The 27,742-nt window shown below is 34.4% G+C and overlaps 1 protein-coding gene across 1 annotated transcript in view; it reads left to right on the top strand.

Moving 5' to 3' along the window:
- LOC149805816 (transmembrane protein 72-like) overlaps positions 1 to 27,742 on the top strand; it is a 67,227-nt gene that overhangs the window by 25,486 nt on the left and 13,999 nt on the right. The window contains exons 3-5 of the mRNA XM_089950530.1: positions 5,042 to 5,113; positions 5,818 to 5,951; positions 14,371 to 14,473. Of these exons, the coding sequence (XP_089806656.1) occupies positions 5,042 to 5,113; positions 5,818 to 5,951; positions 14,371 to 14,473 (309 nt within the window). The remainder of the gene's footprint in view (positions 1 to 5,041; positions 5,114 to 5,817; positions 5,952 to 14,370; positions 14,474 to 27,742) is intronic.

The following is a 27,742-nucleotide window of genomic DNA, read 5'->3' as shown; positions in this document are numbered from 1 at the left end:
TTCTAAAACACACATACAGAAAATTGGGATGTAATGCTGATTGGCATGCATATATATAATTGCAATGCCAGTAGCTGGTACAGGAAAGTAACATTTCCATTGGTCAGAATGTTACCACATGATCAAAATGAATCGTGTTCATTTCTGTATGAACTGTAAGGAGAACTACTTTTCCACTTCTATAAATAGAGTCATGGGTACAGCATAAGATAAACACTGCCAGTGAAGGCAGACACGAAGTAAGCATTAAAGGAAAACAACATTCTTACTTTTTTTTATTAAAATAATTGAATAAATTTGGCTTTTTAAGCAGGACAGTCTCAAGTGCTATATATAGCTACGTAACAGAAAAACCCCAAACATGTATTACTACGCTCAATTAAGATTTCTAGTTTTTAATGATGCAAACAAAATAACATAATGAATAATTGAAATTTCAATTATAAGAGTTTAACGTTTTTTTTCTTGAGTTTATCAGGCATTATTTGCTGTGTGAATCGGCAACTGACAGTTTATACCATGATAAACTCAGAAAAAACAATGTTAAACTCTTATATGTATGTATATATATATATATATATATATATATATATATATATATATATATATATATATATATATATATATATATTTACCACTGGTACATGAATGAGGGTATTTCATAATCAGGACTGATATGACTATCATAAGTGTGATAGGAGTTTTGTATATTTGGGGTAAACGGAATTGCATGCTATTATGTATATTTAATTTGCATTGTTTGTTAGGAATTTTTATTTATTATATACAGTGGATAATTGTATTTTATACCTGACCTTGTCCAAAATCGAATTCATTTTTTACTTGACCAGAATTATTTATTTTGGTTTTGTTAATGACATGTTTTCCTCAATCCAGGACATTGGAAATTCCCCATGAAATGCTGGGTCTACCTGTTATTTACCACATTTTATATTAAAATTTTAGTAACAGATCTTCTAATTAAAACTTAGATTTCATCTTGTAAACATTTGGAACCTCCAGAATGAAAGTTTTCATTAGGTAATAGTTTTTGTTTTTAAAAATGATAATTCTGACCGGAGTTCAAGTAGAGCACTATATATATATATAATCTTGTTTATCCAGAGATTATTCATTAGTGCTGTATGATCTGAGCAGAATCAGTTGTATTTTTGTCATGTCCAGTGTTTCATTTGGGTTGGAATTTATTCAAATTATTTAATTCAAGTTATTCTTTTCTGGAAATATAAAGTGCTCAAAAAATAACGTTCTTTGAAATAGAGTCTTGGATTTATAGTGAAATTCAAATTAGCGTATAATCTTGGATTGTATTATTGTGATTCAACAAAAGACTGCTGGCACATCACAACAACACAGGTCATCACAGGCACTTCAACACTTCCAACATTGCATTTGATTTGGAATATAATAATAATAATAATAATAATAATAATAATAATGCTTTATTTATAGAGGGTGACTCATTAGTCAAGGACTATTCTCCCTAGAGGCCCTCTTAAGGAGAGTATAACAATGCACATTATATGAAGATAGCGATAATTACTGTTTATTTTAACATGTTTAGTATTAAAATACTAAATTCCATTATCTGTTAGAAACACATAACATGCTCATGATATCTTTTCTTAAATACTCTAATATTTTCAGCAGATTTTACATGTAGTGGAAGCTTATTCCACAGAACTGTACCAGAGTATTGAAAACTCTTTAAATTGCTCTGTTCTTGGTTTTGGTATTAGAAGGTTTCCATGTGATATTGATCTCAACTGGTATTGTGTTAAAAACAGACTGAATAAGTCTTGAAGATACTCTGGTACAGTTCTATGTAGACATTTATATAAAAGAACTGCCTTGTGAAAATCTATCCTGTAATATATTGTGAACCATTTGAGTTCTGTAAATAATGCTTTTGAGGGATGATCAACAGACGCATCTAAAATTACACGTGCTGCTCGTTTCTGAAGTTTATAAATCCTGTCAAGCTCAGATTTAGCAGTTTCCCCATACATTAGAACAATAATTCATTGTTGGAAGAATATATGACTTGGTAGTATAGATTGCGAGTTTCCATAGGTAAATATTTCTTGATTCTGCTGAGAAGGGCAATTTTGGTTTACAGTGTTTTACAAAGCTTATCAATATGGTCATTCCATAATAAATTATTATCTACAGAGACACCTACAAGCCTTTCATGTTTGACATTTTCTAATGGATGATTATTTATTGCAAGAGATAGTTTTGGGTTCCCTGACTTGTGTAGCTTTTGTGATGTCCCCAAAATCATACATTTTGTTTTACCTTCATTAATTACCATCCTATTTTGTTGTGCCCAGTTTTGGACTCTAATAAGGTCTGAGTTTAATCTTGTTTGGATAACTTCAGTATCAGAACTAGATGTATACAAGGTTGCATCATCTGCAAACAAGTCTGTGTTTGTGGATTCATTATTTAATGGTAGATCATTGATATAGATAAGGAAGAGGAGAGGGCCCAGAACTGAGCCTTGAGGGACTCCTGAATGAATAGTGTGAGTTTGAGAGCTAATATTGCCAATGCTTACTTGTTGAGACCTTTGGTTTAGGTATGATCTAAACCAGTTTAAAGAAATATTGTCAAACCTGTAACAGTTCAACTTTTGCAGCAGAATTTCATGATCAACAAGATCAAAGGCTTTCTTGAAGTCAAGGAAAACAATCCCAGTCATATGTCCATTATACATTTCCTTCAGCCAAAGATCAATTAATTTGGTAAGTTCTGTTTGGCACGAGTGGTACTTTCTAAATCCTGATTGAGCTTTATGAAATAGAGAGTATGTTTCGAAACATTTATAGACCTGAATGGCTACATGCTTTTCAAATAGTTTTGACAATACAGGTAGAATTGATATTGGTCTGTAATTTCCTGGATCCTCCTTTTCTCCTATCTTAAAGATATGTGTAACCTTTGCACATTTCAGCGTTTCTGGAAAATTACCACTCATTATACTTAAATTTATGACATGCGTTAGTGACTTTGTTATTACTGGTGCAGCAATTTTAAGAATTCGTGGACCAATACCATCCAATCCAGAGGATTTATTAATATTAACCTTAATTAGCATATCAAAAACATCAGCTTCACTAACATTAGCTATTGAAAAATAATTATCATCAGGAATTTTAGCTCTTATAAATAATACAGGAGCATCAAGTTCAATTGGGATGTTAGTCTGGTTCTGAATACCCTTACTGGAGATGCTTATGAAGAAATTGTTGAACATTTCCACAATGTCTTGTACAGATGTTGCTATATCCTTATTTTGCTTAAGTCTAGGGGGAAGACAACTGTTCTTGCGTGGGTTCAGCTCTTTTAGATGCTTCCACAATGTTTTGGTACTCTTACTTTCATTAATAGCCTGTTTATAGTAGTTCTCTGTTGCCTTATCTATCAGGTGCTTAGTTTTATTTCTCCACTTTCTATAGCTTTTCGTGTCTTTTTTCTTGTGGAAATTATCTCTTAGGTGCCTAGCCTCATTGTTGTTGTTCTAGGGTTTAACGCCATTTTTCAACACAAGATAGGCTATACATGGCGGCCAGTATAACTGGTGGAGGAAGAACCCTGGAAAACCCAGGGAAGAACCACCGACCCACAAGAAGCTACTGGCAGGCTTTCCCACATACCCACGCTAGCTGAGCCTTGGACTCGAACCCACGTAGGCAGAGGTGAGATGGCAGTGATCCGGAACAGTGAGCGCTTTAGACCACTCGGCCACTCGGGGCCCCGCCTAGCCTCATTGATCTCAGGGGTAATCCACTTGGGTGTAATTTGGTGTTTAACCCTTTCTGTTTTAATTGGGGCATGCTTGTCTAAGGCTGCATTGAACATCTGATACCATTTGTCCAAGGCAGTGTTGGCATCAGCTATAGTGCAGACTGTTTGGAAGGGTTTGCAAACTAAATCATTTAAGAACATTTCCTCATCAAACTGTTTGAAGTCCCTGTATTGTATTTCAATGTGTTGGCCATTTTTAGATGATTTCGGAACACGTCTAGTTATACAGACTGGGTAGTGGTCACTCAGTGCATACACTGGCACCTTAATTTCACTCACTAAGGTTTATTCATAACTTTAATTATTATTACTTGTACTAGAAATTCTAGGATTATTTGGCATTTACTTCACAGTACTGTACTTTTTTAATCACTTTCACTTTGTATTCAATGAAAAATTATTTGTTGATTTTGACAAAATTTGTTGGTTTTTGCTCTTTTCTATTACTTAGTTTAAGTTCATAGAATCATAATAGAAAATTATAGGCTCATCCATGGGGTACAAATTTCTCTAAAACAATTCAGAAATCTTTGTTTTTGAAATTTAAATTCACCATATTTTGGAATTTTCTAGTCCCAGGTATTATTTCACATTTAGAAATCTTTACTGAAATCAACAAGCTTTTACAATGTCATCAAAAGTGGAGAACTTTTAAATCCTATCACAAAAAGGTTATAGTCCTTGAAAAGGATGGATTACTCCAGCTTGCCAGACAATATGATCTCTCTGAGGTGAAGGCTTCTTTAATGAAGCAAGAAGTTAAAATATTTTGGTCCATTATTTGGTAGAAAAGAATATTTAGAATAAAGAGCTTTGAGAAACACTGTTTGACTGTTTAGCAGATTTTAATTATCTCCCTTGAAATTTGTAAACTTTAAATATCTCAGGAAGTTAGTAAACAATTTTGAAGGGATTTTCACTGTTGTTTATCTTACAATGTTTTCTTTATTTTGTATTATATTTAGTTGTAAATTCCATTGTTGCTTTAATGGATACTTCAGTCAAATAAACCTAGTAATTTATTGACAACAAGCATTATCATACAAATTCTCTGATTATCGGTATGATAGTCTGACACTATATTGAACAGACAAAGATGTCTTGAAACCTTAAATGCAAGTGCAGTTTTTGAACCATGTTTTCTCTTGACTGTATGACTGAGAGGGACGTGTCAAACACATATGTCTAATTTTAGCATATTTCATTTCAGATCTGTTGCTTGTGCCACAACATTCCTGGAGTTGGTATTTTTAATAAATTATTGTGTTCTGGTGTGTTTTAGGTAGGATAATCTCTTCTTGCTGTAACATATACTAAAACAATTGTTATTAAATAATTTCATCACTCATTCATAACAAGTCATATATTATTATGTAGAACAAGTCCCAGTTGAAATTGTAAGCAATCTCTGTCCTAGAATTTAATGTTTTTTTAATCCTTGAAAAGCTTATTTTTATTTAAGACATTGTCATATAAAGGAGTAATTGATTACTGCATGCATTGTAGTTTGTTTCAGAATGATTTTCTATAAGAAATTGGATTGTTATGTGTAGATTTTGAATGAATATCGGACCTTACCTATGCTAACACACTGCCATCTTTGTTCTAGGATTCATTGTTTGTTTTACAGAATATCTTTGATGCAAAGATATAAGATGAACATAAGCAAGCACAAGTTAAGATATTTCTCTTTGTCAAAAAAACCCCCAATAAAAATGAAAATGTGATGAATACAAAAAATGGAGTTCTGTTAGAAATTTATTAAGAGATGAACAAGGATATATTATGTTTATGTACATAATAATTAAGTTCATTTACATTGCCACCTAAAACGAAGAGGCTTTGAAGAAAACAACAAAAAGTAATGCCCTCGTAACCCACCAAGCCCAATTAATATTAACAAATGTTAATTTTTTTAACGTGTATGTATGGTGTTTTTATAAAACGTAAAATGAATCTAAAGTCTTGTTACATTTTCTTTTACAGTCCAGATACTTGCTGTGTAAGCTTGTGGAAAATCATATTAAAACTGGATGATTGGAAGAAAGGATTTTTCTATATAGCTTTATCAATACTATGTTTTCTTCACCCAGTAGAAGTATGGCTTGCAATTATTCCAGGTACCTCTTTCTCTCTCTCATCTCCCCCCTCTACACAATCGCATTACATCTGCATATGTACACCGCTACCTCGATTTCATGTGCCTTGATAACTCCTAAACCCATATGTAACAGGGAGGATGGTGTGGATCCCAATTTTTTAATAAAAGTGGCAAAATATAGGCTCCTAATTACATCTTAAAATTAAAATCTCTATCAAAATTGGTAAATGAAAGCTAAATATGTTACATATTTTATCATTGATAATGGTGCTTAGTGTGTGGAAGTTTGGATTATGCATTCTAAAATGTGCAAATTTGTTTTTAAAAAGTAAGATTTTGCCTAACGAAAATATTTTCTGCATTAAAAAAAATAAAAGAAATGAAAGTATTGGGAAGTACTTACTGTTTACAGCACTGTTGGAAAAAAAATTGAAATCTTGTCTAGTGAAATTCATTTAATCATTTTTTTAGCTTTATTGGTCATTGACTTATGAGACGGTCTTTTTTCGGTCATCTATGCATCATTCATCTGTCCATTAGCACAAGTTTCCTATTTTTACTTTTAAACTACTAGGAGGATTGACATACTGAAGCAGCCATCTTTGAAATATTGAATTGTCATATCAAAGTGGGGTTTTACCAAGGCTTATTATGGTCTAGTTGGTCCTAAAGGGGCACTCACCAGTTATTATGTACTTTTCAGAGACTGGTGTATGTAAGATGAAGTTGTTTGCATTTAAAACATGCACAGTGGAGAGAATGTTGGCATACCTTTATGCTACTTTGATGTAATATGGCTGACATTTCTTTGAATAGTGTAATTATGGAAATTGTAGATGATCTTAGCACACTGCTGACTAAAATGACTGCTTCCTCGTGCTCCAAAAAGCCAGTCTGAATTTGTCTAAAGTACACTATCCTTAGCAGCTATTAAAGTAGGGAAAATGAGTTTTGCCAGACTAGACAATACCAGTTTCTGAAAGTGCACTGAATGAATTGCCAAATATATCAAATGTAAAAAAAAAGTTATCAGCTCTTTTTTTTTACAATTTAACTCTGCAGTTCAGGAAGTGAAAATGACCCAGTGGAGATAGCACTTTTTTGAAAGGTGCACATCTGGAGTAAGGCCAAGCTGTTTACTCTATAACCCATATTACACCCATCAGTCATACACCAAAATTAAGGGAATTAAAGGTTCTTTGAACAATATCTAAGATATACAAGGCCTTTTTTAAATAGCCAGTGTAACCAGCAAGGAAAGCCGGGGAAATTCTTTTTCTTTTAAATTCTAACCCTATGTAAAATACAAAACTGTAGAGTGCCACCTAAATGAAAATGGTATCAATCTGATATCTTATAGGCTGCCAAAAAATTGTCCATCTTGAAAATGTTGTTATTGCTATGCATCCTGAATGGAAAATCATTTACATGCGGTTTTCACCAGAAGACTTGATTTGATAGTCTAGTTGGTCTGAAATGAAAATTGTGCCTATTTGATGTCTAATATGAGTGCCACAGCATCTTTAATAATAATAATAACAATAATAATAATGATGATAGTAAAAAACACTTTATTTAATGTGGGTATCAAAACAAAACTAATCTAGCTTGAGGCCCTCAATAATATATGTACAGATTATGAGATATATACAACGTTCAATCAGTCAGTACCCATCCAAATCACACATACATGTCCACACACATTAGTCATGTTCACAGAAATTATAGACCCTGACTAGTTCACTACACATGTTAATTGTAAACACTTTTAGATGAAGTTACTATCAATGTTCACTAGTTAAAGTAAAATTCTTGCATAACACATACTGATGTATATGCAAAAATAGTGGAAGTGGGTAGGCCTTGTGGTATTAATTAAGTAAATGTCATCCATTTAATACACCTATGATGAAAACCTGATATGCTAGAAGATTCTATTATTTATTTTGGGGTATTATTCTGTATAATGGCTGAGATTATTGAAGACTGTTTTTAAACAATTCTTTCGTTGGTTTTAGGATTAGAAAAGTTTTGGCTGTCATTGATCTAAGGCTTTTGGTTGTTTTTTTTTCTTCCCTACATTTCAAATTATTTATCAAGTCATCTGGAGTAGACTTAAAAGAAACTTTATTCATCATTTTGGCTTTCTGCAGGTGAAGTCATTCTTGAAAAAGTAGGATTTTAAGGTATCTATTGTCCCTGTATGTTCCAGGTTGCCCATCTAGTAGTATTTTACAGGCCCATTTTTGCATCTGAAATAGTTGCTAAAAAAAATCTTAATATTGTTACTCCTGGTCATATCAAAATGGGGTTTACTGAAAGACTTCTTATAATGCCTATTTGGATCTAAACAAAATGGTTGCCAATCTGATGTCCATTATGGCCACCAAGGCAGCCATCATGAAAATCTTATTTTTGCTACTTCCAGCCTGCAAAAGTGCAGCCAGCCTACCGGTTTGATGCCAGATTGTAATCTAATTAAAACCTCTTCTGCTTGTATACCTGCATTTAACATTGAGTAATTGATCACATTTGATCCTTTTTTATTATGAGAAATATAGGACCAGTATGTATATGAGCTGGACTAGTAGTATTTTCTGGATATTGGTCTCGTGGCGTACAGAATTATTTGGTGAGTTTCACACACTGGCTAATACTACTGAACAGCACTGGCTAATATGGGGCCCAGAGTGGCTGAGTGGTCTAAAGTGCTCTCCGTTACGGATCACTGCCATCTCACCTCTGTCTGCGTGGGTTTGAGTCTCGGATTCAGCTAATGTGGGTATGTGAGAAAGCTTGCCAGTAGCTTCTTGTGGGTTGGTGGTTCTTTCCGGGATTTTCCCAGGTTCTTCCTCCACCATTAATACTGGCCGCTATGTATAGCCTATTGTGTGCTGAAAAATGACGTTAAACCCTACAACAACAACTGGCTAATACTCCAGAACAGAGGGTAATGGTGACATTGGGTTTTCACTAGAAGACTTCAGGATGGGGTTCACCTGAAGACTTCTTAAGATGCCTTGTTGGTCTTAAAATGGTGCTGATCTGATATCTGATATGAGCAAAATCTTGTTATAGATCATGGGTAGGCAACCTGTTTTACATAGCATGCCAATTTTTTCCAGATTGATTACAAAATGAATGAGTGTATGCCACCAGTAAGAGAGTAATACTGTTAAAATCAAGATTTTTGGCTGCCTTCTTGTGCAACACAAAACTTTCTTGACATGCCACCTTGTGGCAAGCATGCCATAGGTTGCTGACCCCTGTCATAGATACTACTCTTAAGTGGAAGTTATTTTAAATTGGGTTTTCATCAGAAGAGTTTTTTGAGTGTCTGGATGGACCTAAATGAAAATGATGCAAACTGACCCTCAAAATGGCCACATGGTAGCCATCTTGAAAATATTATCTCTACTCCTCCCAAATCATTGGCTCTATCATCACAGAGTTTCCCCAAATAGACATTTTAAGATACTTTCTTGATCCTAACTGAAAATGGTACTAGTTTTTTACATCCAGTATGACTGCCATGTCTTGAAAATCATGCTGTTGCTAGTCACCCAGAATTGGTGGTTGTATTAACATGGGGGGGAGGTAACCAACATATTTCTAATGTCTGCTTTGCCCTAAATGAAAATTGTGCCACAATAACATCCACAACAATAGCTCATTTGAAAATCTTGTTATTGCTGAAGAATATAAGGTATGGTTTCAACAGTCTGCAGTTAAAAGGTCTTATCCTGAATTCCTCAAAATTGTTTTTACCCAATAGAGTATTGGTTGCTTTGAGGGACTCTGTTTAATTTGGTTTCATTGTAATCATCATACTTGTGATGTGCCTTATTCTGTAGAAATGAAATGAGTCTGGTGACTGTCAGGGGATACCTGCAAGAACTTCTGTGTGAACTGATTTTGTGCTTACTCAACAGACAAGCTGAATAATTTATATTGACAACTGTTGAGAAGTTAATGGCACAATGAAATGATTATTTGTTCCAGCTGATTACAATGCTTGAAAGGTGCCAGCATCACAGTAAAGTTTGGATGTATGTCAGCCTTAAGTTCTTGTTAAAATCATGTACCACAGACTACTTGTACGTTTTTGCCTTTGGCTAACCTGTGGATTGTTCATTAAAATTATAGTATTATATTTGAAAACACCCTGCAGGTTCTAATAACATGCACAGAGCTTGTTTTTCTTTCATTTTGGTTGATTTATCTTTTTCTAAATTATTTTTTTATCCAGATGTAGTGTTCTGGGACCATGCACCTGCCTTGTGCTGACTATTTTAATTAATATAATTGATGTATGGTTGTACTCAATCAGTGACATATGCTGTCAGTGTAGAAGTGTATGGTGTCAATTAAAACTGTCATCTTGAGAAATGAATCAGTTTACACAGAATGATGCATTTGGTTTTTGCTGTTTACGATTGTATTTCTAGGTGTGAGTGTTTAGTTTGTTAGTGTTTATGATTGTAATTCTAGGCAGAAGAGTTTAGTTTGCTAGTGTTTATGATTATACTTCCAGGCATGAGGGTTTAGTTTGTTAGTGTTTGTATGATTATATTTCCAGGCATAAGGACTTAGTTTGTTAGTGTTTATGATTATACTTCCAGGCACAAGAGTTTAGTTTGTTAGTGTTTATTTATGATTGCAATTCTAGGCATGAGGGTTTAGTTTGTTAGTGTTTATGAATGTAATTCTAGGCATGAGGGTTTAGTACATTAATGTTTATGATTATAATTCCAGGCACAATGGTTCAGTTTATTAGCGTTTATGATTGCAATTCTAGGCATGAGGGATTGGTTTGTTAGTGTTTGTTTATGATCATAATTCTAGGCACAAGGGTTTAGTTTGTTAGTGTTTATGACTGTAAATCTAGGCAAGAGAGTTTAGTTTGTTTGTGTTTGTGGTTATACTTCCAGGCATGAGGGTTTAGTTTGTTAGCTGTATGCTTATACTTCCAGGCACAAGGGTTTAGTTTGTTAGTGGTTATTTATGATTGTAATTCTAGACATGAAGGTTTAGTTTGTTAGTGTTTATGAATGTAATTAAATGCATTAATTTGTTAATGTTAGTTTATGATTGTAATTCTAGACATGAGGTTTAGTTTGTTAGTGTTAGTTTATGATTGTAATTTTAGTTAAGAGGGTTTAGTTTGTTTGTTTTTATGATTATACTTCCAGGCATGAGGGTTCAGTTTGTTGGTGTTTGTATGCTTATACTTCCCTGTTTCATGCTTCACTGATTGGCCTTACATTTTTGTGTTTGTTGAACACATTTCAAGCTTAATTCATGCCAGAATCACAACATTGATGATATGCATCTCTGTTAGTACCACACTTTTAAAACAGATGGCCTATTATAACCTATATTTCATCATGTACTAGCTTTGTTTAAGTTTTTGCATTTATCTTTTGACCACATGTGTTTTTGGCATGTTGTACACATACAATCCTGCCTAGAATCATGAAACTTTGTGAGGAGATGCATTTTGAAAAGTATTGCACCCATATCACAAAAGATGGTCTCTGTGATATATATATATATATATATATATATATATATATATATATATATATATAATTTCATCTTTCAATGACTTTGTTGAAATTTTATGTTTAAAGTTTATTTGCTTGGTGCTTTTTTAAAATCCTTAAATTTGATAGTTGTATGCATCTCTGTTAGTACAACAGCCTTCGTGGGGCCCCAAGTGGCCAAGTGGTCTAAAGCGCTCTCCGTCACGGATCACTGCCATCTCACCTCTGTCTACGTGGGTTCAAGTCTCGGGCTCGGTCAATGTGGATATGTGAGAAAGCTTGCCGATAGCTTCTCGTGGATAGGTGGTTCTTTCCGGGGTTTTCCTGGGTTCTTCCTCCACCATTAATACTGGCCGCCATGTATAGCCTATATTGTGCTGAAAAATGGTGTTAAACCCAATAACAACAACAACAACAGCCTTCCAACTAAATAAAGTTGTTGTTGTTGTAGGGTTTAACGCCATTTTTCAGCACATGATAAGCTATACATGGTGACCCGTATTAATGGTGGAGCAAGAACCTGGGAAATCCCTTGAAAGAACCACCGACCCTCGAGAAGTTACTGGCAAGCTTTCTCACATACCCACATTGGCTGAATCCGAGACTCGAACCTACACAAACAGAGGTGAGATGGCAGTGATCTGTAATGGAGAGCGCTTTAGACCACTCGGCACTAAATAAAGTAACTTATCTACATATTATGCTTTACAATGCAAAGCCGTAACTGCAGTTTTTCAAAGGTAATTACATGCACTGGTGCATGCTTGTAATACTGACTGTTGCTCTAAATTTACTCGATGCTAGTGACTTGCAGCCAGTAAAGTCTGTTTTCCAGGAATTGACAATGATAATAGCTTTTAAAGGAGATTTAAACAACAATGATTGCTTTAAAAAAATTAAAGTAAAATTTATCTCTTCTTTTTATCAACTCATTGTAGTATATTTACTTTGATATCGAAGAAAAGAATAGTTTTTTTTAGTCTTAATATATATGTCCATATGTGTGTGTGTGTGTGTGAGTGATTTAATGGCATGTCAGCACACTACATGCTGTATAGTGTCAATGAAAGCTTAAGTTAAAAGAGGTAATGATAAAATTAATGCAAAAATAAACTCAGTTCGAAAAGAGGCCAACTTGTCAGAATAACGTTAGTTTGAATTTTATTTTCTGCATGATAATTGGTGTTTGCAATGGTTACTGATGACTACAAAACGTTATGCAAAAGTGAGCTTTTTGTAACCATTATGGGGGATGGGGTGGGCTTTGGCTAATTTTGGGGCAAATTTTGGTCCCATTCCCAATGCTGACAATTTTCCAACTTTTTTTCTAACATGAAAATTTCCAGTCAAAGCTATTAAAAATTCCAAGGCTGTTGAAAATCCCTATAATTAGCATAACATGCAAAGCTAAAGAGTCAAAGTAAACTGAGTGACTGTATATTTAAATGTTGAAGAATAGTCTGCATTGTGGCAGCTTATAGTGATATCTAGCACTTGGGCATCATACCACAGACATGTAGCATGATGTCCCACCCAGTTACATTATCCTGACACCAGGCCGACCAGTCCTAACACTAACCTCTTAATGCTGAAGATCCAAGCGAGGTAACTGCTAGTACCATATTTTGGTATGACTTGGCTGGAGATCAAACCTGCAACCTCCTGCATCCGAGGCAAATGCTCTAACCACTTAGGCCACTGGAGTGGTAATTTTCTATCATATCAAAGTCAGTGTAATGTAACAAGTTGATATAAAACAGATTAATGTTGTTTTTGCATGATTTTTTTTAATTTTTGTTCTAAAAATCTGCTTGATAAGCTATTACCTTTCTCCACCCCTAGAAGCCAGATTTTACAGACTTTGAATGACTTTGGTGACAGCCCCTAGCAAAAACATGGTTCATTCATATATTACTGATAAATACCTTCATTAAGCACAACAGGTGAGGTCTCACAAGCATGCATCCACTTAAGAAGTTTCATGATTCTAGGTAGGGTACTGGTACTATACCCTGTACGTGTAGCATGCCAGAAATTCATGGTCATAAGCTAAATGCAAATACACATGTACTTAACCAAAGCCGGTACATTAATAGATTAAATATAGGTTACAGTGATCCCCTTTTGTTGTAATGCTGTGGTAGTAAGATATGCATATCATCAATTTCACAATTCTAGCCTGAACAGTGCCTGAGAAATTTAACAAAGAAAACACAATTTAAGCCAATTCAATTAAGAATAAAATATGATCCTTAATGACTTACTACTGAAATGAGGTCCAACTGCAAACAACATAGAGCCTAATCTGCCATCACATAATGTGATGGCAGATCAGGGTATTTGTTGTTTTGGTCTACTGATTACTCCTAAGAAACTGCATAAACCCAGATCTGCTGGATTATTGTGGGATGACAGATCTGGGTCTGTGCAGTTTGCAGGAGGACTTACAAGTGAGAATATATGGTACATTGTAGCTTGCTCTTCATTTCAGTGGAAAGGATACCTCAGACTTCAACACACCTTCACGCAATGTATATGGGCACAACCATTATGGTCTGAAGTGGAAAAAAGGATCTCTTTGATACCCAACTATTTTGCTCATAAATTCACAAATATGAAAATATTTCTCCAATATTATTTTCATTTAGATAAATGTTTCTGTGTCTTCCCAGATGACTTGCTCTGCAAGTATATCTTTGTAGGACAACCAATTGCAGATCTATGTGTCCTTCTTAAATGGTAGACTACTGAAATATTTCTGTCTCCCCTGGCTCATATATTTGATTATTTATATATACATGTGTGTGTATATATATATATATATATATATATATATATATATATATATATATATATATATATATATATATATATATATAATTTCTCTTACAGGTATCATGTTAGTGCTGAATGGTTTTTTTTATATCCTGAAAACATTTAAAACTCGAGCAGAAAAAGAGAAAGTGAGATTGGCACAGAGACCTTCCTATGACAAGTAAGTAAACAAAAACATGTTAATCTTGCAAATTAGCCCAAGTTAAACTTCAGTGTTGATGCTATTTAATTAAGCTCAGACTTCTCATAAATAATATACTATTTAGAACTTGTTTTCCATGAATCAGGGCCCCGAGTGGCCGAGTGGTCTAAAGTGCTCTCCGTCACGGATCACTGCCATCTCACGTCTGTCTGTGTGGGTTCAAGTCTCGGGCTCTGCCAATGTGTATATGTGAGAAAGCTTGCCAGTAGCTTCTCGTGGGTTGGTGGTTCTTTCTGGGATTTTCCCGGGTTCTTCCTCCACCATTAATACTGACCGCCATGTATAGCCTGTGTGTGCTGAAAATGGCGTTAAACCCTACAACAACAACAACAACAACAAAAATCATGAACACTAGACATAGAATAATTGAGTGTTGACCATTGACAGGGTTTGAGTTTAGTGCTGACATACTCACAGAATGCAAGTTAATTATGAAATATATGAGTTGAGATTGTAAGCTTTTGCACCTTTGGTGCATGCTAAATCTTCCCATAATATGCATCAAATCGTAGTAAAACATCTTCGAGTACCAGTAACATATGTACTCATAAATCTGGTCCAACTGCAGGCAGCATAGACCTTGATCTGCCATTGTGCAGTGTGCAGTTAGATCAAGGTGTTATTTGTTCTACTAATTAGTTCTAGTAAAATACATAGACCCAGATCTGCTGGAACCTTTTATGACAGCAGCTCTGGGTCTGTGCAGTTTGCAATTGGAGCTGACTATATGGGTGGTAAAACATCTTTTAAAAAATGTGCAATAATTTTGAAACGTAAGATAAAGTTTGTTTTGACATTGATTTCTTACATCAGGATAAGATAATTGGTATGTAGCATTATGCTGTGACCATACATGTACCTACTAAAAAAAACACAGTGACAATGGCCCAACAACTATGTTTTGAGTGGGGAGCAATATATATCTCTTTCACGATATCGACATATGTCTGAAATTATCACCACTTAATTAAAATATTACTGTGACCCATTCAATGGCTTGCTCTGCTAGTATATTTTATTTGGGATGGTTGATCACCGATACATGTGTCACATATTATCCTGATAACCATTTTGTAAAAAAAAAAGAAACAACCATTATTTGCTATAAATGAAGTTAGTGTCCTCGTTATGTTCTAGAAAGGGTAATGAAACTGCAGATCAGTGAAAAACTTTACTGTCATTTGTAATGACCATTCATTCATATGGGTACTTGATTCTCACTGCATCATTAAATTGTGTCACCCCTAGACACCAATATTCAATATGGCTTGGAAATGCTGAGAAAGATTATAATTTGATTTTGAACAGAAATTGGTGAAAAGCAAAAATTATCAGGCATAGATACATTAGAAAAAGCAAAATAAACATTCAGGTTCTGACCAGTCATGTTCTTGTAGCACTACAGTTGATACCAAAGAGAATTCAGAAAAATCATCACATAAAGCAACTGGCCTGATTACAAAATCATTACTTTGACCTGACAGATATTTTAGAGTGGTGTTAGACACTTCTGGCTGTGGCATACACATGATTCAGAGTGAATGGAATGATTTGGTATTATATATTGTATGTACCAGGAAACCAAACTCTTCAGTCCAGTTTGTCCACTAGCAGTTCAGCTATACCTGTTGTTTTATTTATACAGAAGGGAAACGAAGTAATATTTTAAACTTGTTAGGTATATTTAATTTATAATGTGTGCTTTATTTTGTTCACAATGAGGATATATTTCAGTTATGTGTCTGAGAAGGAAATGTTGAAAAAGTGAGGGGGCAGAGGGAAATGCTGAGAGAGTGAGAGAGAGAGAGAGGGAGAGAAATGCAATATAGATTAAAAGAATTAATACTGACAAGTAAGGTTGATACTGACAGGCAGAGCAGAGTACCTACCCACCCACCCCCCTTTAGACACATGTTTTGGTTTTGATATGTTATTACATGCTTTTAAAGTAAATGAAGTAGGTAATTACTTTCCTCATGCAGAGAAAAATATTGAAATGGCCAAAAGAAATTTGGTCTTTATTATTAAAACAAAGTGTTTATTATGATGTAGTTAAGGAATTTATCTTGAATTGTTATGAGTTGGTACCTGATGCATATCAACAAAGGTTAAGGAACTGTAGAAAAGAATGTGGGCAATGAACAACTATTTGACAGGTGGTGCTCAGCCAAGAAGATTAATAAAGATTCCAATAGCCTCAGACAGCTCGTATTAGTTGAAGATTTTAAGAATTCCATCCATAGTAATGTCAAGACATACTTTGATGAGATAAAGGTGAAAACTTTTTTAAAAAATGCTGCCCAAACAGCAGATGATTATTCCTTGACTCATAAAGTTTCATTTGTTAATAAGTCTTTTTCAGCAGCGTTTTGGTTTTAAAAAATCATCTCACTCTCATACAAATACTTCCAGATCAAATCTGGCACAATGTTTAGAGATTAAACATCAGATAAAACTTATCTGAAATGATTATTTCTTCCTACATGCATTTATTAAGAAAAAGGGCACATTATTTCTTGCTACATGTTAAAAAACAAGCAACCACATGTAGACAGTTATTCCAAATGCTCTTATTTCAAAGAGGTCAGGGTCACAGTTTGACACTAAAAACAATACACTGGATGGGTAAAAAAAACTAAGCAGTTGAGCAGCACTTGTGGACTTGATCCTTGAAAATGGTAATAAGTTACATTTTAAACTGATAGAAAAGACTTTCCTTTCTATAGTCTTGACATTTAGATCATGACCACACAAGTTTTGACATGTTATCTGCACACTATCTTACCTAGAATCACAAAACTTGGTGCATGGTTGCATCTTGATAAGATCTATATCCTTTTGACAAAGAAATCTGGGACTTGTATTCCATTTCCATTGACTTTGTTGAAATTTTGTGCTAAAAATTATTTTTAGGGAGTGCTGTTTATTTTTCAACAATGAAACTTGATAACTGGAGGCATTTCTTTTACTACAATTCCCATGAAGCTAAAGAAAGGCACTTTGAACTACATTTTATGCTTAATAACACAAGTTAAGTACTTGTGTTTATGATCAGGCTGATTCTTCCATGTTGGACCTACATATATCCTACTTTAATCAGAAACTCCTTGGTGCCCAAGGCAGTTGGAAGTATGAATAAATGTGTGTATTCATTGATTAACTTTCCATATTAATGACTATACATTGTATTTTTTTTTATATGTTACCCTTTCAGGTTGACTGTGTATTGAACATGTGAATGAGTATAAGAATTTGATGGTTCGTAAATTGCATGATTGGGGGGGTGGGGTGTCATGACGATTTATTTTAAAAGAAGCATGAACAAGAAAATAAGAGTCATTTGCATCCTGAATATAACTTTAATGGTTGTTCTGTCCTTTTATTAACTTTTTTCTCCCAACATTTCTTTTTTCTTTTTCTCCAACCCCCCCCCCCCCATAGGGTCAGCAGGAAACATTAGGGTCATTGAGGTAACCAGAACCATGTATTCTTTTTTATTTGGTTGTAATTGATGTATGAGCTATATACTGCTGGCTGTCACTCCTTGTTGCTCAAAGCCTGTGACGGTCACCCACTAATATCTGGCTTTTGGAGGGTTTTTGGTTTGGTTATCATATGTGGTGTTTAAAGAAATTTTTCAGCACATGATAACATGGTAGCCAGTATATCTGAGTGGACGAAAAACCTGGAAAGAAGTTTAAGGCAAACTTTCTCATATACACATGTATGATGTTGGTCAGCTGAGACTCCCAACTCGTGTGGATGGAGGTGAAATGTGTGAGTGAGGTGTAAAGGATGGTGCTTTGGAACATGCTGATTCCTGGGGCCCCTTCTATGGATGGATAATGATAGTAGCTTTTCAAACAGAATTTTAAGAACAGTGATTGAAAAAATTACTACAAAAAAATTAATACGAAACAGTACATGCACATTTATCCCATAGTCTAGCTAGTTCTAAACAAAATTGTGCCACTCAGACTTTTGATATGGCCACCACCATATCTGTCTTGAAAAACGTTATTGTTACTCCTGAATCAATGTTTTATTTTCAACATGGGATTAACACTAAAAGACTTAAGATGTTTGGTTTTGTCCCAGGTGAAATGGTGCCAATCTGATGCTATCACTACTCTTACTGAATGGAAGGTCATATTGAAAAACATTCAGCTCTTATTAGGGATGAAACAATTCATTGATATATGGATGCATGGATACTTTTGCTGTAATGATACACATATCGATACAAGTGGTGCAAAATCGATATAGAAATATACATATCATATGCAAGTTATTTTTATCTTCAGCATTCATGAATAATTATTAGTCATTTGCCTTAATAGTCTTTAAATTTAGAATTAATCTTAGACATGTGGTTGCAGGCACAGGCATACATTTCTGTTAGTTAAAATGAAAAAGATGTGACAACACTTCCTTACCATTTACTAGTTAACACCCGGTGACATGGTTCGTAATAATGCCCCTGCCCACTGCCTATTCCATTTTAACTATTTTATCCCAACAGCTTGTTTTGCATAAAGTTGTCTCAGTTTCCTCTGATCCTTGCCATCCAAATTTTTATATTTGAACATTTATTTTGGGGTGTAGGGTCAGTGCAAATAGCCTTTCAATAAGCTGGAATTTGCCAACACCGTTAGCATAAGGTAGCTGCATACTAGCCAGTCTAGCAAATAAGTGCCCTTGCATTGATCCATACCTGCACTAAATCTATAGGGAAATTATTTTTATCTCAGGAATTGCAAGCAATTCAGTATGTCTTTAATATGCTGACAGATGAGACAAAACTACAGTGCTGGTGGAATTTGACCTTGAACTTGCCATTTGTATTACTAGTCACATGACATGAATGGTTATTAAATTAAATTTGATTGGCACATTGTGCCCTGGCATAGCATTATGTCATAGTGTGAATCTTATATCAAGGAAGTTTTAAACGTGCATGTTAAAAGTACAAGCTATGTAGAAAACCCAATGATGATTTTGTTTGGCATATACTGGCAGATGATAGTTTTGATGGCAATAATTTTTAAAGTTTTGAAGTCTGTCAGATTATTGGAGCTGGGAAAAGTTTAAATGGAGATACCAGTGGATGATTTTGAGCCCAAATATGGTGTTTAAAGGAAGTCCGAAATACATGCTGGATGGACAAAAATAGCATGCCATTCAGTCACCCATTCAGGAAATGTAGAAAAGGCTGAATACCAGACCAAATTAAAATTCAGACAATTTAAAAGTAGAATATATGATTTTCATTTCTTTTCTCAAATACTTTAACCCTGCTGGATATGCTACAAAAGTTTATTTCTGTATTGGGGCTAAGATAAACTGAATAAATAATAATAATAATAATGAGGACCTTGTATAGCCCCTAATCTTTAGAAGCTCTAAGTGCTTTACAGCATTAGACAACACCTGTAAGATAAAAAACATATCTAATGATATGAATACAGAAACAAACATCATGAAATTAGAAAGCATAAAAAGCATGCTGAGAATATTTAAGGTAGGAAACATTATTATGTCTTTAAGTTTGTTCTTGCAGTCGAAATAAGTGAGTTTTGAGAGCACTCTTGAATGGTATCACTGTATCTTTGTGTCTAAGTTCAGTGGGCAATTCATTCCATGTTGCTGGGCCCTGGTATGCAAAAGAACGCTGTCCATATGACTTTGTTTTCATAGTGGGTATAATGAGTATATGATTGTCAGAGGAGGAGCGTAAGTATCTTGCTGGTGTGTACACATGGATGAGGTCGGATAGGTATGTTGGACTAGAGTCCGTCAGTGAAATGTAGCACAGAGAATAAATTATGTGTTTGATTCTGGATTGAATGGATAGCCAGTGTAGGGTACAGAGCAGCGGGGAGGTTTCCTCTGATCGTGGTACTCTAAGTATGATCTGAGCAGCTTTGTTTTGAACTTTTTGAAGTGGATATTGAGATGAACCAGACTGAATTGAGCTACAATAGTCCAGTCTTGAAAGTACTAAGGAACACACAAGTGTTTTAGTGTCATCAACTGAAAGATATTTGCGAATGGAGTTGATGCGTCTCAGCTCAAGATATGCAGCCTTGCATATGTTCATGACATGTTGGTGCAATGTGAGTGTACTGTCCAGAGTAACACCTAGGTTTCTTACTGATTGTGTGAATTTAATGTTGGTGTTGCTGATATTTATTGTTTGAGGTAAAGGATGTGAATGAGAAAGTCTTTGTGTTGTGATCACAATGGCCTTAGTTTTATCATCATTCATCTGCAGCTTGTTACATGTCATCCATGACTTCACATCAGAATTGGACCTCTCTACACCTTGGATGGTAGCATCAACTTCAGTTGGGTGGCTAGATTTGTATATTTGTGTGTCATCAGCCTACAATTGGTGAGACACTGGATGATGATCTATGACACTTGAGAGCAGCTGAGTGTATGGAATGAAGAGAACAGGTCCAAGAACAGACCCCTGTGGAACACCACAACATAGATCAACTGGGCTGGAGTGTATTCCATTTGCAGACACAGTTTGTGTCCTGTTGACCAAGTAGGACTTGAACCACAGTAAAGCTGTATCATGAATGCCAAATACATGCTGGAGACGGTGAAGTAATATATCATGGTCTGTTGTGTCAAATGCTGCAGACAAATCAAGGAGGGTGAGGACTGTAATCTTTCCGCTATCCAAAGCAGAGAGAATGTCATTAACTACTTTTAGTTTCAGTACTGTGGCAAGGGCGATATGCAGATTGTACATTGCTAAAAAGACTGTTTGAATTCAGATGAGATACAAGCTGGGATAGAACAACCTTAAGATTTTTTATATGAATTGGAGATTAGAAACTGGTCAGTAGTTCTTTAAATAGTTATGGTCTAGTGTTGATTTCTTCAGCAGAGGCTTTACAAGAATAAGAATGAAAAGAAAATTAATTAAGAATTAAAGATATTTCTTCGATCAGAATACCTTCATCTGTTGCTAAAGTGAGTCCTGTGTCTGACCAAATGGAGCAGCCTTAAATAGCCTAAGATGTTGAATAAAATTCACTGACAACCAGCAAAGAGTCTGTTTGAAAGTATTTTTGTTATCATGTCATGGATGAGAATGGCATAAAAATAGATGCTGAGTATGTGTCTGTCTGTAATCTGCATACTGGAAATACAACCTGCAAATCACATTAAAGGACACCACCAACAATTGACAGACCTTTTAAAGATGGAAAGGCCATCAAGCTAATATGTGTATTGATTATGTACTGTGTCATAGGGTTTGTATCATGACATTTATTGATATGCTGCACAGGTGTATCGCTGCACCACCACATTCATATGAAGTCTAGTTTTTCCTAAATAAAAATGGTACCAAACTGATAGCCACTATGGCCACCATGGTAGCTATCTTGAAAATCTTGCTGTTACTCCAAAATAATATAAAGTCATATCAGTATGGGGTTTTCACCAGAAAACTTCATATGTCTTGTTCATCCTGTAGATTATTTTTGCTGGTTGAGGAACTATTGTTTGTAGGTGTGACCCCTTCACTTGACAAAAACCAAGTACAGCTCCCACCTTACCAATGTATAGTTGGCAAAAAAAGATCAGGGATGGCAGTAAACAACATCTGAAGATTTTCATGTGCTGACACAAATTCTTAGAGACAAGTGCTTGGAAAAATAGACCCAAACAGTGTGATTGCTGGGAAATCCCTTTTGTTGAACCATAAATATAAGGTCCAAATAGCAAATCACTGGAAAGAAATGGCCAGATATGGGTATAGATGCACATGCCAAGAAGTTCTAGGTATTGTAGCTGACCTTGCCATTGGGAAGAGAAAGTAAAATCAGCCCCTTGGTGAGAGATTGGTATGGGGCTTTATAAAGAGATGGAAATATTTGAATGTTGTCCAAGCCAGAACCCTGACTGGAAGCACTGAAAGCCAATTAAGTGAACATACAGACTGTAAGGAAATACACTGTCAGATTTGAACATGTACAAAGCAAGTACAACCTGAAGGAATAGCCACACTTGATTTATAACATTGATGAAAAGGGAGTTACCATGAACAATACCCATCATTATATATAGTGTAGATTGTTATGTATATTTGATTTAATTTAATTGTTTGTAAGTTTTAAAATCTTTTTATTTTTAATTTCATTACATGTCAGTAATGTAATTTTGTTTACTAGGAATTTGATATTTTCCAGAAATTAGTTTGACCTGACTGTTTGGTTGCAAACACCTAAAAATATAACTTTGTATCTTTTTGCTGACCTTGATGGAGAATCAAGTAAACAGCTTTTTTTTAAAATTCATTCTTAATGTGTGAATGATAATAGTGAAATCGAGGCTGTACTGTAATATGTGACCTTAGAAATGTAAATAGCATTTAAACTGTTCTGGAATGTGATCACGTGACCCTGATATGGGTATCTGTTTTGCACATTATTTGACTGTATAACCTTTGTTTATAGAGAAATTAGTTAGTTTGGGCTTTTACCTTGGACACTGGAAACTGTTTTGTTGTGACCAGTTTGGAGTTAAATTTTAATTTTTATTCAAATTATTTGAATTCTAAAAGATTAATTCTTTTTCCTGGAAATATTTGAGTGTTTATACAGAATTCTTGGATAAAAACATCTTTAAATTTTATTCGGAATTGAAACACCGGAATATTATTTTCTGTGGTTCACAAAGAACTGTAAACACATCAGCGCTATACTGACTACAGTGTATGTCATCACCTTCCATTTTGGATTTTTGTCGGGACTCAAACTTGAATTAATTAGAACATTTCATTACTATGACTTCTAAAATGTAATTCATGGATTATTCTTGGATCATTTTTCGATTTGATTCTTAAAACCTTAAGTTTTTTTTTTTTTCATTTTCACATTGGTTTTTTTTCTCCAGGCAAATAAATTATTTGTCAAATTTTACAAAGCTTGTTATTTTCATTTTTTCTTTGTTACTGTTTATTCGAGCATAAACACGTAACATAAGAAGATGCATCCTCCTCTAGTTGTTTCTGGTAAATCAGCATCAGTTACTATTATGGCAAGAGAATGTGCAGTAGGAATTGCAGTTTCCTTTTTCTTCATCTTTATTGGTGAGCATGAGGGCCAAGCTTCTGCATGATGCAAGCCCAGGGAGTGATGCCAATGTGTCAGAGAGAGGGTGAGCCAGTTCTGTCATTTTCCCACCAATGCCTTGAGAACCTGTTTTTTTAAATTTGTTTTACATTAGGGAGAGGAGATGAGTCCGACTTTCTTCTAGATGGGCATAAAACACACATCTTGGTGGAATTTGTTTAATGGGCAAGGCAACGTAACATCCATTTACTCATGTTCCCAGTACACAACAAGCCATATCCTGCAACACTTTGATAATGCTAGCTCTGAACCATTCTAGAAGATATGCAGCTTTGCATGTACCAAAGGATGAGATCATAGACAGGTACAGTAACCAAATACATGTGAGATAGAATGCGGAGCTTTTTCTCCAGCATTATCAGCAGGGAACCTACATTTAACTTTCAGTAAAACAGGAATATATCCTTGTTGCCATGATATTATAGCAAAGCATGCTCTGGCACCACAGAAGTATTTTTTTTTCTAGAGGACAATTTCATTAATTCAGTTCCTTAAAACTGCAGAGAGGACCAGCACAATGGCAGTTAGGACAGAGCTTAAATGGATAATAAATGCAGAAATAAAATCAAAACTTTAATGAAGATTTTAATTATTTAAAGAAATTAAACTTGGAAATACTGTGGACATAATTGTTACAAGTCGCATCATCACAAAGGATTATGTTAAATAACAATTAAGAGATGACACAATGAGTAAGAAGAACACTGAGATAAAAAGTGAAGGACAGTGGAAGAACAATAGAATGAAAAGTAAAGGACAGCAGGAGAACAATCAGATGAAAAGTGAAGGACAGCAGAAGAATCTTGGGATGAAAAGTGAAGGACAATGGAAGAAGAACAATCAGATGAAAAGTGAAGGACAATGGAAGAAGAACAATTGATGAAATGGAATGAAACATGAAGGACAGTGGAAGAAAAACAGGATGAAAAGTGGAGGACAGTGGAAGAATAATAATTAATGAAATGGAATGAAAAGTGAAGGACAAGAATATTTGATAAAATGGTATGAAAAGGGAAGGACAGCAGAAGAAGAACAATCAGATAAAAAGTGAAAGACAGCAGAAGAAAAAGAATGGGTTGAAAACGGAAGGACAGTGGAAGAACAATGGGATGAAAAGAGAAGGACAACAGAAGAACAGTGAATGAAATGGGATGAAAAATGATGAACAACAGAAGAGAAACATTGGGATGAAAAGTGATAGACAACAGAAGAGAAACATTGGGATAAAAGTGAAGGACAACAGAAGAAGAACAATAGATGAAATGGGATGAAAAGTGAAGGAAAATGCAAGAAGAACAATGGATGAAAAAGTGAAGGACAATGGAAGAAGAACAATGGGATGTAAAGCGAAGGACAGCAGAAGCAGAGTTTGAAGAGATAGAAAAAAAGACAGCAAAACAAAACACATGAGCACCATTCTCTATATGCAGTATGGAAGCAGCAATAAGATCTCCCAGTTTCTTCGCAGCCTGATTTCATCTATAATCAGATTGATGATTCCATAAATACTGACATTGCTGGAGATAAAAAAATTGCAGAAAAAGAGAAGTCTTGTGTATACATACACATACAGATACATATCATGTCTCACTAGGTTTTGTAAAATGGGCATTGTGCAATACATGTCAGCATTGGTTGCATCTTACATGCTCTTCTGGGTTCTCTTCCATCAGAAAGGGGAGCAGTTTTTCCGCATTCATTTAAATTTAATGGTAAACTTTAATACATTTATTGTAATATGGATATTTTGGCTGTATGTTTGTTTTTTAGTTTTATGAAATGTTTAAAGTGTTTTAATTTAATATTTATTTATTTTTTAAATTTAATATTTAATTTAAATATTAATAATACACATTCTCTCATTCTATATGTTGTTACCATACATGAAATCTATACATTGTTACCATACATGAAAACTATACATTGTTACCATACATGAAAACTATACATTGTTACCATACATGAAAACTATACATTGTTACGATACATGAAAACTATACATTGTTACCATACATGAAAACTATACATTGTTACCATACATGAAAACTATACATTGTTATCTAATGAGAAAGAAACTTAAACCAAGATAGATAAATTAATTTATTAAATAAGTATACAATCTCAGTGTTTAACAAAAGAGAGTCTGATGAAGATTTCATTTAATTGAAGTTGTGGAAGAATAAAAAATATACTCAGCAATGAGTATATTGAAAGAGGCATTAAATATATTTTAAGAACATATATCCTCTCACCATTCTTAACACACACTCTCTCTCTCTCATTTAAGTCTCTCTAATCATGTATTTATCTTGTAAACAAGTGACAAGCAGGTCCACAATTTAACTGTACAACTCTTGGCTAGTTGGCACTTCCTAATCTTTAGTGACACAACATTTATGTCAGTGGCCCAAGTCATAAATACACATACGGAAGTAAATAAAGTTAGACATGCTCGGAAAAAACGGTAATTCGCAAATGATTGAGAGGAGTCCCATACATTTTTCATGAATGAATGAACTAGAGCAACTGCAGTTTAACACAGTGATTTTAATAGTTTCCAGCAATATTAAATTGTAGCCATTAAAATTTATGTTAAATGCACAAAACATGGCAGGTAACTGGTTGAGAATATCGAACATGAATATTTTGTATATTCCACAACAGTAGTTTAATGTGACTGTTCTAAACATTATACATTTTGAACTTGGTACACTCATTTCTTACTGCTTTTGCCATATTTGCCTTATTATGACCGGAGAGAGGTAATTTCACATAAATATCTTGTGTATGTATGTATACATGTTACATACTGATTTTGTTCCTGTGTTAGGATTCTTAAGGTTGCCTGAGTGGGACCAGTTGACAATTTTAACTTGCAAATTGTGAATTTATACTAACTACTTGGGGCGCTATAAATAATGGAGAAAAATGCTTACACAATGTAATGATCACAATAACAGTCCTCTGAAGGAAAATGATAAAGAATGAAGACAACATAGAGTATATACGAGACGTTGCGAATAATTCTAAGCAATCTGTATAACCTGATATTAACTGGCCATGACTGCTCTTTGTTTTAAGATCAGACTTACTTAAGGTCAGCATGATTTAAAATGACATTTCAACATAGGCTCTTTTTACTGACATAACATAAAAAGCAAAAGTATTATTAAAGCAAGCAAGATTTGCAAGACATACAGATTCATTATAACACATAGATTCACTAGGACAAAACACACAGCATATAATTTAAAACATGAGCAAGCAAAGCATTTTAAAAGGCAGTGATTAAAACTAAATTTAGCATTTGGATAAATTAAAAGCACAGTTTAGGATAATATCAAACCAAAAGAAATACTGAAAAATCCAAATTTAAATTAAATACAGAAGCACCAAATTAAGGCAGAAAGCATGATGCAGTGCAGCTATGCCGTACTTAAAAAGAAAGGAGCCAACTGTATGGTACTTGACAGTATATAAGACATGGACAGATAAAAAGAATGGCAACACAAACTTTAGCTGAAATCATCATGACAGGATGGGGAGAATATTTGCAGATATTATATTTGAAAACCAGTGTGTTTCATTCTCTCTTCAAAGTACATTTTTCTTTGTGTGTTTCATAAGAGGAGTATGTTATCTTCAACCTTCATGAATTCTGATGAATTTTTAGCTCACTTGGCCATAAGGCTTTTGTGTGAGTATGGTATTGCCATGTGCCTGTCTGCAGCTCATCAAAATTTGCATATACAGTGTAGTCACAAAGGTATATTTTTGCATCCAGTGTTGATCAGACATAGTGTATAGGTTTATATCATCTTTCAAAAGAATTTGCAAATGATTATAATAATGAGGTTATCTTTCATCTCATTGACTACCCTTGTTACCAATCTGGAGTCAATATTTCTAATTCACTTTTTCAGACATGTATTTATATGATCTAGATCTTGGAAAAGTGCAGTAATGAGCCAGGTCCATGCATATGTTTGATGAATCATAGAATATAGCCATTTATGATCAAGATCTCATATGAGCTCAATAATGAATGAGATCCACACATATTTATAAGGTG

The sequence above is a fragment of the Sinohyriopsis cumingii genome, chromosome 2 (assembly GCF_028554795.1).
Source record: "Sinohyriopsis cumingii isolate HCF-2022 chromosome 2, ASM2855479v2, whole genome shotgun sequence".
NCBI classification, from domain to species: domain Eukaryota; kingdom Metazoa; phylum Mollusca; class Bivalvia; order Unionida; family Unionidae; genus Sinohyriopsis; species Sinohyriopsis cumingii.
The sequence above is the reverse complement of the archived record's forward strand: the minus strand, read 5'-3'. Positions and strand labels throughout refer to the sequence as shown.